This window comes from Schistocerca piceifrons, chromosome 2 (assembly GCF_021461385.2).
Source record: "Schistocerca piceifrons isolate TAMUIC-IGC-003096 chromosome 2, iqSchPice1.1, whole genome shotgun sequence".
In the NCBI taxonomy this organism is placed as follows: domain Eukaryota; kingdom Metazoa; phylum Arthropoda; class Insecta; order Orthoptera; family Acrididae; genus Schistocerca; species Schistocerca piceifrons.
Genome location: NC_060139.1, coordinates 263,339,725 through 263,350,758, shown reverse-complemented (window position 1 = coordinate 263,350,758; position 11,034 = coordinate 263,339,725). Strand labels below are relative to the sequence as shown.

The 11,034-nt window shown below is 35.0% G+C and overlaps 1 protein-coding gene across 1 annotated transcript in view; it reads left to right on the top strand.

Moving 5' to 3' along the window:
* The first annotated feature begins 303 nt into the window (after positions 1–303).
* Positions 304–11,034, top strand: part of LOC124774914 (RNA polymerase-associated protein RTF1 homolog) — a 127,931-nt gene continuing 117,200 nt past the window's right edge. The window contains exons 1-3 of the mRNA XM_047249589.1: positions 304–511; positions 1,462–1,717; positions 10,149–10,338. Of these exons, the coding sequence (XP_047105545.1) occupies positions 434–511; positions 1,462–1,717; positions 10,149–10,338 (524 nt within the window). The 5' untranslated portion in view covers positions 304–433. The remainder of the gene's footprint in view (positions 512–1,461; positions 1,718–10,148; positions 10,339–11,034) is intronic.

Genomic DNA, 11,034 nt, shown 5'->3' with positions numbered 1-11,034 from the left:
TGGCAGCAATCTGGTTCAAGAGCATGGAATAAATGGACAGCATACAACTAATTAAATAATTTTTCTGGTGGTATTTGTTATTTTACGTTGATAACTAGGTTGTCACTTTTCCTTCTCAATTTATTAGCTTTATAAGTGGTTGCTACCATCTTATTACAAAGTACAAACGAAAAATCACAATTTCAAAGTTCATATTTCCGAAAAATAAACACATCTACAGTGACTCAGTCTATCATGATGTTTTGTACATTTAGGTTATAAATTAATTTCATTGGGAAGCTTGCGAAAACCTTTACCCTATGTTATTGGGAATAACATCTTTGCAATGTTATGCGTTTGTCAGAGGATTGTAGGGCTGTGCATGTTTGAGTGTATGAGTGCGTGTGTCATATTTTAAAAACTAAAGCTCTAGTACTGCATTTTCGTAAGAGATATGGGCAAAAGAAAGAACCAAGTTTTAATAGATTCGGAGAGTGGAGAAAGCGACGGCAGTGAGTCTGATCTGGATTCGGTAAGCAGAACTGTTAGCATAATAATACTGTAGTTGGAAAACATAACCTTTGTTCAAAAATCCTAATGCAGTCAGAATTTTCTGACTGGAAAGTTTAAAGATAATTTGAAAAAGTGTACTTAATCATAATATGTCACTCCTCTTGCCGTTTTCATGAGGGCTACTTATCCATATTATATTAAAACGAATGTGTACTAAAGGTAATAATAATCGAAATGAACAACGTGCGTCGTATTTCACCTGGCAGTTTGGTTTTGGTGACAAGATTTTCATTTGAAACACCTTGGGGGGGTATGTTCAGTCATCGCCTTTGTGAGTAATGAGACATTAAAATTGCAATTTTGGACGAAGCTGGAATGAAGAGCGGATACGTAACCTGAGCTGCCTTTTCGGACCATGCTGGAATAAAAAGCGGATACTTAGAATTTTACACGTGCAGTTTCGATCGAATCCATCTGCAAGATACAGCATCAGAAATAATGAGCTGTTTGTTACAACGTAGGTTTACATACTTGGCTAGTTTAATGAACAATGAACCCAATTAAATAAAAATATTCGTTGCAAAATCACATAAAAATTATTTCGCGTCGAACTGTTTCAGTGTGATGTATATTTAAGGTTTATATGAGAATGGAGGTAGTGCTTTCTAAGTACTACAAAAATCACCAATACATTTGGTTTCTCTGGTCAGATCATAAATTGTTGTACATACCATTCAGTCGTAAATTGCCCTTTGTAATTGCTTCCTTCTGTATTAGTAGAATGACTGTTTTAACTTGTAGGATCAGCTGTTGCTCAAATTAGCCATATTTTGTAATTAATATTTGTTTCCTATCTGAGTATTATTGTCTTCATCCAATTGTTATTGACATGAATTGTTTTCATGCTTGCTAAGTTTGGTTATGTAAATTTTAATAACATTGCTTTCTCTTGCTTATTTTCATTTTCAGGAATTATTGTCTTTGTCCAAGAAGAAAAAAGCAAAACATGAAGATGATGGTGCGGAGAATAATGTGACTAAGAAGGAGAATGCATTCAGTGACTCTGATACTTCAGACTCTGATGATGACTGGGATGCAAGGGGAAATAATAAAAAGAAGAAGAAACCAAAACCTGCAAAGAGGACAGGAAAGAGGACTGTCACAAAATCATCTTCGGGCAGTGATAGTGAGAGTGAAAAGGAAAAGAGTTCGGAACCTGAAGAAGGTGATATCTTGTAACAATTTGTACATATATTCATTTTGTTGTACATGTCTTTTTGTCTGTTTCCTTGCATCTATGTGAGGATATGAAAATTGAAAGAGTGGAGGATCTCCATAGCATTTGCCCAAAAATGAGTAGCATGCCCGTGGAAGAAAATAGTGTATATGGGTCAGGCTGTGATATTGTATGCCACAAGTACTGAAATTCAAGAACCTTTTAATCACCATAAAACTTTGTGCTATTTTGTTCAGAAAACTATAGTTTCATATGCTATAGTCATTTTCCGTTTTAAAAAATATTAGTGTGATTTTTTCTCACACATTTAGGAAAAAAAGTATATTTTCTGTTGCGGAAGGACATTTCATTTTTATTATTTGTGTCACACACATTGATGATCATGTGACAAAATGTATGTGGGCTCTTAAGATAGCCTAACAGGAATACATTGGTATTAAAAGAAGAAATTTGGTATGTTTATCAAAGACATACAATTTTCCCCAAAATTGTAAATGTCTTTCTGTAACAAATTGTTGACATAATTTAAATATAAAATATAATGAACAGTTAATATAACATTTTCTTTTCCATAACTTCCTAATATGAGTATTAGAGTGTCTTCAGTACCATAAATCCACATGAAACACGACTCTTTAATAAATATTTATTTTGTAAAACTTGTTACCGAAGGGCATGTGGGATAAATGTCTATTTGAGTTTCCCTCTAAAAATGAAACCACTCACTCACAGCATGTCATTACCTAGCTAGCCAATGAAACAATTCTGTCAGATGTTTTCCCTCCAGTTTTATGTTCTCTCTCTCTCTCTCTCTCTCTCCATTGTTGTATAGGTTTCAAGTAGCTGTTCATGTTGGAAGTGTAAATTTGCTGGTTATAAAGGTTATAAACAATTTGAAAGTAAGTATTAGTTTAATGTAAACAAAGTTTGTTTATGCATAAGTCTGAAACACTTTTTCAAATAAGCCTGATTACTTCAAAAGCCTGAGTGAAGAATGTAGGCTATAATTCCATGTGCTATATAAGCAAGTGTATCAAATATTTACATGCTGAGGCATCTTGTTAATATTGTTAGTATTTATCTGACAACTTCCAAATATTTTTATTACTATTAACTGTGAAGGAATATTGTAGCCTACTCTGCAAAGACAAGGTGACATTGTTATGTGCAACACTTTTAAAAACACATAAAAAGAATTTCTCAATTTTTTGGCTTTGTAATTTTTAATTTATACTCCAAACAAACATGGCATATCTCCTTTGAGCAGAGCATATGTTCACGCTTTGCGCTTGCAAATAAAATATAATGTACATCAATGGCTTACTATGAAATTTTTGGAAATGTAATGTAAATTCAATTGCTTCTTTGGTTCAGTTATACACTTAACAAGTTTCTTGAATATATGTGCAGGTGTGATGGCCAAAACTGATGCCAAGTGTGCTAAGGAATGCAGAAAACGAAAAATGAACGATCCAGGAACAGCAGAAGTGTATTGTCAAAAAGATTGTGGGAGAAAGAAAGCAAAACGACAGAAGTTAATAGCTGAGGGAAAGATAGGTCATTTACGAAAATATGAAAAATAAAAGAAAAAGATACAATGCACCCTTGCTCGTCAAACCAGTGCAAATCCAACATTAAAAATGTCACCTAGCATGTTAGGTAAAGCTATTGTTAGGATCAAGAGATGTCTCCCAAAATCACCTTCCAAGCATCCGGAAGTTCATGGCAAACTCATCAAATCTTAAGTTGCTGGATTTACTGCTAGGAATGTAAAACCAAAACAATCTGTATTTGAAAGGAAAAAGATCAGATTCTGTGCCAAATCAAACAATACAGGAGAGGATACAATTTTATGAAAGAGATGACATAAGCTGGCAGTGCCCTGGCAGAAAGGAATTTATTTCTATTAAACATGGTAAAGAGTACAGACAAAAGAGATTTTTGTTATACAGTATTAAACAAATTTATGAACTTTTCTGCAAAGGGTATGGGGAGTTACCCATTTGGACTGTCAAAATTTATACAATTACGACCAAAGCATGTTGTGCCTATAACACTAAGAGATCGAGAAGTTTGTGTCTGCACTTATCATGAAAATGCTGCTATGTTATTAAGGTCTTTGAACAAGCATGTGCCAAGCATACAAAAAAGTTTAGATGAAGTACTTGAGAAAACTGTTTGTGATTCCACCAATATCAGCTGTATAGACAGGAATTGTGAAGAGTGTGGCACTTCAAATCTTGACAGCTATTTTGAAGGGTTAGATTTAAATGAAAGAATAACTTTTTATAAATGGTGTCTAGAAGGAGGTCGTACAAAGGAACAAGAAATGCAAACAAAGTTGTCAGAAGCAAAGGTGCAACTTGATTTACAGTTACAGACTTTGACCAGGCATGTTTACAATGCACGTAGGCAGCACTCCGAGTTGCGCATGTTAAAATGCGCCCTTCCCGAAACAGATATCATTGTACTAGAGGATTTCTCAGAAAACTTTTTGTTAAAACATCAACCTGAGATCATGCAGGCTCACTGGCGTTCACGCAGTGTCTCTATTTTTACAGCCATTGTGTATTACAAGTGTCCTGAGCTGAAGCATATAAACTACTGTGTTGTATCTGATTCTTTAGAACATAGTAAGGACAGTGTCCATGCTTTAAGACTAGATTAGTTTTTCGTTCCATAGATCCGTGTTGAGGAGATCCTCATGGATGTGGAACATGTCAATTTTTTTATTTTTTTTTAAGCTGAAATAACAGTACTAATTGTATGAATATATGCGATACATCATTTGTTTCTATTAAAAAATTCATCAATGGAGTAGAAGGAGTTGGCCACTAGTAAGTCTTTCAGGCTCCTTTTAAACTGATCTTTATTTGTAACTAAATTTTTTATGTTTGCTGGCAAATTATTGAAGATGAGTGTTCATGAGTAGTGGACCCCATTTTGAACTAAAGTAAGTGGTTTGTTCTCGGTATTGGATGTATGAACTGAACTGTTTGTTGGAAAAAGAGATATATTATTTAGGACAAATTTCATTAAGGAGTAAATATACTGAGAGGCAGTAGTTAGTATACCCAGTCAGGCAATTTTAGCACATCTGAAAACAAAAGTTGGGTTTCCAATTTCACATGTCCATTACTTTAGTGATGGAGCTGCAAGTCAGTTCAAAAGCTGGTTCTCTGTTTGTGATCTTGTTCATGAAGAAGATTTTGGTGTAACAGCTGATCTAAGTTACTTCGAAACAGCTCATAGAAAGGGTCCACATGATGGCATCGGAGGAGAACTGAAGAGTCATTTTTCGTTCCATACTCCAGAAGAAAATAGTAAATAATGCAGAAGAATTTGCAACAGTTGCAAAAGATCTTGCCAAAAGTATTATTGTGATTTACATTCCAGAGTCAAGAATTGAGGCAGTAAAGAAAATGTTGGAAAGCCGATTGAATAACTGTTTGCATGTAAGTGGCCTTCGAAAATATCAGTTTGCACAACCCTCTTCTGATAAACACGTCACACTTTTGGAAAATTCTGTTTTTTTCTGGGCAGCTTAATAGTGGAAGGACCTACAAACTTATCCAGAGTGCAAATGTTTTCAAGCAGCAGCAGAACCAAGTAGTTCAAAGCAAGTTAACAAATGATTCAGTCTTGTTTAATGGGTCATTTTTACTTTTCAAGGTGCTTAGTGATACAGCTGTTGTATACAGGTATGCGTGCATTATTCAGAAGTTTCATGCTGATAAAGACATTTACGAAGTGATGGGAATGAAGTCAACAGACAATACTAAAGACACATTTCAAATTGTCCAGAATGATGTCTTTAATGTTTCTCCTGCTGACATTGTTTCTGTGTTATGTTAACCACATATTAATGGTAGTTCTGAAAGATTTACTTACAAATTTTCAGATCCTGTTGATGTTTATGAACAATAACTAAATGAAAGTTTTTTTCCCCGGTACTTTCTTAAAAAACAAAAAAAGAAATATCTCGGCAACATTACTCGTGCTTTCTTAAGCAAGTAGTTATGCTTAAGTAAATATTTTTTTCAATTATTTTGAAGTTTATAAACCATTTTTCAGTGTTACTTTATTAAATGTAAAGGGTACTTTCTCAGAACAGTGTTTCAAATTATGTATGTACAAAGTCTATATTTTACTAACAATAATTTCACTTTCCTATGCTACATAATTTTAATTCCAGTAATAAATTAATATGTAACTTGTATGATAGCATTTATTATAAAATTCAACAAATAACAATATATTTTGTGTTAAAAAGTCAAATTTGTATAGCTGGGAAAAAAATGTCCTTCCGTAACACTGCAGCTACTCACTTTCTTGGATGCAGCATTTAATCTAAGAGCTAAAAATATCTATTAAGCCCTTATTTATGTACTAAACATATGCAGTTAACTAATTAAAAAAATTGCTAAGTGAAATATAAACATCAGAGCAGGAATTAATCTTTATATTCAAGTATCAAAAAAGCTGTGCTTTTTCTTGTCCTTCCGTAATGCTCAGTAAAATAATTAATATTGAAAATATGGAAACATAATATTACTATTTAAATGCATAAAAAATTCCTGTTGCTTGTAACAGTTTGCAGAATATATGTTGTGCCCTATTTTTCCATTTCTAATGAAAGTTTTTTTACTCAGATTTCACAGAAAGGTGTCCTTCCGTAGCAAAAAACAATAGCACGGCCTGACCCTATACTAGGTATCCCTATACAGTTATTTCCTTAACAGTACCTATGCAAAAGTAAACACTTTTTTTTCCCTTCTAGTGGGCTAAAGAAAACTAAAATTCTAGGCACAGTAATTTGCTCAACTTGTCTGCTGTTCAGTTCTGTTCTTTTTGTATTCCTCTTCTTTTTCTTCTCGTTGCTTCCATATTGCTACTGTGCAAGGTGACACATTGGTAGGACACTGGATTTCTTTTTGTTTGATTTTCCTAAATTTCTTAAAGGCAAATTCTGTGGTGGTTCTTTTGAAAGGGCACATCCCATTTCCTACCCCAGCCTGAGCATGTGCTCTCTCTCTCTCTCTCTCTCTCTCTCTCTCTCTCTTTTTTCCCACCTCGACTTATTCACATCACAATCACATATCTATCCTTCCTGTATAACTACATTGTTAAAACAGCAGCAGAAAACATCTAAACAGAAGAGAATACAGGGTATAATAGTCTCTCCCCTTCAAAATCTTGATTATATTGATAGATTGGTCCATAACAGAGTGCATTCTGGGTTATGTTGGAAGGTGGCAATTTGGTTGCAAGTTGCTGCAGCCAATGTATGTGAATATGAAATAGTTTGTGATAACATACTGGTCTGTAGTGAAATCTGAGGTCAGTGTTTGCTTCCAGAGTAATGCCTTTTTCAGTATTTGCAATCATTATGGTATAATAAGGTCAGAAAATCTGTGTTGCATGTTGTTTGAGTATTTTTGTGCGTAAATCGTAAATCATTTGTAAGCTTTGACAAATGAAGGGGGTGAATGTCCTAGTTAACTTACTGAATGCAGATGCTAGATTTCTCTGTTGAGTGACATAGTAGGTAGCATTGGAGGAAGGGGATTCTTCAGGGATGTCTGTAAGACTGTTGCCATGTGTAGTCTTCAGTTTGGTTGGATGGGATTTAATTAATGGAGATTTAAGATTGTTTCTTTGTTACCTTTTAGTCTCTCAGCCATGGCCTTGTTGTATGCGGCTATGAGAACATACCTTCTCCGAAGAGTCAAGCAGTATATCGCTCCCTCCTACGTATATCTCGCGAAGAGACCATGAGGATAAAATCAGAGAGATTAGAGCCCACACAGAAGCATACCGACAATCCTTCTTTCCGCGAACAATACGAGACTGGAATAGAAGGGAGAACCGATAGAGGTACTCAGGGTACTCTCCGCCACACACCGTCAGGTGGCTTGTGGAGTATGGATGTAGATATGTCAGACATTGTCTGCTCTTTGTTTGGTTGTTGGTGTAAAGAAATTCGATATCGCTATTCCAGATTCTCTTGAATAATATAGAAAGACTATTCATATTTATTATCCTTATTGTCTATCAGCAGCAGTAGTGAAACATCAGATTGCACTCATTTGCTTTTACCCAAGATGTCAGTATGGCGGAAATGCCTACTTCCAATGTATACAAAATACCAACTGCCACTATATACTCATCCCAACAAATGCAAACAAAAATAAAAAGTACATGAAAACGTCTCACTCCAACCATAAAATGAAACTAACAAGACAACTGTGAAAGATAGGGGCTTTAGGGTGAGGACAAGCTAAATATATAACAATACAAAACACAACACCATCCCAAAACAAATATTACTATAAAAAAACCCTGAACTTACAACATAATGCGACAGCCACAAACAACAGAAATCACACACTTCACTCGACCTACGATAAATAGCTCAAGCGAAGCCCACAATACCAAAAAACCAACAGCTACAACTCCGAAAAATGAAATCTGACATTTTCCTTGACCTGTGTAGCTCAAACATAGCTCTCGATACCTACTTTCAAACCACCAAAAAAAAAAAAACCAACCATAACTTAACACCCCTACACGACTCACGAATATCACTGGAACCAAAACCCCAAAAACTTGTAAGCCCAAAACCCACATATTCGCTAGATTAATTAAAACAAACCAAAATACCATAAATATAAAACAGGCAAAACATCACATTTACTTTAGACTAAAACCAAAACAAAAATTACTTACCAACAAAGGCCTCCAACAAAATCATCCCCCCCCCCCCCCCCCACACACACACACACACACACACACACACACACACACAATGAACACCAAAGTAATCAAGCGCACAAACAAAAGAAAAAACGTATAATAGCTCACTGAAAACAAAGCAAACACTTCCAAAACCACATTATGGCACTGACTACCCAGACTCAAATATACCCACATTACCACAGTGATAACTAAGACTCAAATGAACCCAATACTACACGTTGAACTCAACATGTCAAGAGCTACCACCAGAGGGTGCCATAAAGTACAACAACACAATATCTACAAACACGAACCAACTCAGAAACACCATGCCATAGTGACGTCACATGCCACAACACTGTTAAATCATGGGTAAAAGCAAATGGATGGAATCGGATGCTTCCAATGACACCCATCAACATATGTCATCAACTGGATAGTATCAAACTTCTGTCAAATCATAATGCTCAACTCAAAACATCCACATAGAAGTCTATACAAAGAATTAATATCGCATTTCATTTGTCTAATCAGCATCATAACCAATATCAAGAATATTATTATCCAAGGAATTAGCATTTGCCCAAAGTAGGCCTCTATGGTAGGAGCTTCTATATTTGCACCCACATGGTTACTTCTCTTTATGAAGTTGCTTCGATCTCTGTCCTATCTTCGAGATGTGTTAACCCAAGGCATGGTTATCTGCATGCAAATAAAATAAGACATGGTCAGTATTTGTGTTCGCCTCTACATTTACATATTATAAGATAATCCTTCATGAGTTATCATTTGTCAGTAGGAATACTTAGGGATACATTACCATTCCTGTGTAATGTTATGTAACACCACACAACAACTCAGTCAAGGAATACAGGATCGGGGGAGGGGGTCAACAATTAATTTTTCTTCATCCTCTTTCCTCTTGTATCATGCGAAAAGCAATTTTTTGTTCCAAAGAGAGCATTTGTATTACTTATTGTTTGAGTTATCCTATCACTTGCTGGAAGATTGTATTTCTACTGTATAGTAATTTCATTTTTTAGTTTCTATTCATTAAAGACTGCCATTGCTATATGCATATGGAGTATTGCACATCTTTATGTACTGTCAGTCGAAAAGTAGTAAGTTATCATTTGAAAAGCTCACTTGCCATTACTTAGTTGCTTAAATGATGTAATCAGTACTGTTGTGCAGTCTTAGAAGTATGATTGAAAATTGAGCACGAAAGTGGGAAAGATGAAGAATAGAAATGAAACAACTTATCAGACGTAAAATAGTTGACATGTAGTCTTTACTTCATTAACATTATAAACTGTTGATGCATTCAACAATTCAAAAAGTTTGTAAGTTACTGTACAGTCTGTTCTTCATTAAAGATGCATAACTGCTGTCTACATCCATCACCTGAGAATACCCATTTGAACACAGGTTAAGCATAATTCAGATATTTTCAAGTTGTCCAATTTTTATCAGATTTTTAAGTAGGCTCTGCGAGTCTACCCAAAGATTTCTTGTCAGCTGTAACTACGAGGTAGATGTGACTAATGCTGAAGATGTGTACCATAATATATGTGGACTTTATATTTGAAATTTAGTTGGACGCATGTAATCATCATGTGTAGTTTTCAGACAAGATGTTATGCTACAGAGTCAGTTGTCAGCATTATTTTCCTGCTATTAGGTGAGGTTTCGGACTCTGAAGGAAGTGACAGTGACAGCTCAGATCTGAGTCAGGAAGAGTTCAATGATGGCTATGATGAGAACCTGATGGGTGATGAGGAAGACCAAGCTCGACTTGCCCAGATGACAGAGAAAGAGAGGGAGCAAGAAATATTCAAGAGAATTGAACAAAGAGAAGTAATGAAGACAAGGTCTGTACAGTTTTGTCTACTCCTGTAATTTGTGGTTTTAACAGTTTCAGTTGGTTAGTTGTTTAAGCGTTTGTGTATATCATCTTGTGAGTAAATCAGTATAACAAAAATATTTAAATATTTGTGTGTTATATTTCAGATGAGTCACATCAAAATCAAGGTTTTATGAGAAGCGTTGTAAAGGCACATCTTCAATTTTATTTGGAAAGCAATCCTGCTACTAATGTTTTTGATAAAACACAATTAATGCTTTAAACGAGAAAGTGTACAAATGCAGTTATTTCGATATCTCCTTAATTACACACCATTCAAGTAATAAGTTATTGTAGACACTTTGTTACAGTTAGACGAGAAAGACATCTCATCACAAGAGTATGGAGATAATTACAAGTTTTATTGTTCGATGTTACTGTGGCAATATTTGTGAACCTTACCCTCTAGATGTGCTTTGTGAGGGGTGGGAAACATACATTATTGTCTAACCATCTCAGTTGGTTAGAGCAAGTTTCTCACAAAATTAAGTAGTACATTTTTCTCTATTACTGGAAAAAAAAGTAACTGCACACTGATGTGCAGACATTTTTTCTGTGCTGTCCATTCATTACCTTCTTTATTGTTTACACCAGACTTACCTGTATTGTGTTTTTCTTTTAAACAACTTACATTCATTGCAGCAACACTACGCTTCATAGTCAA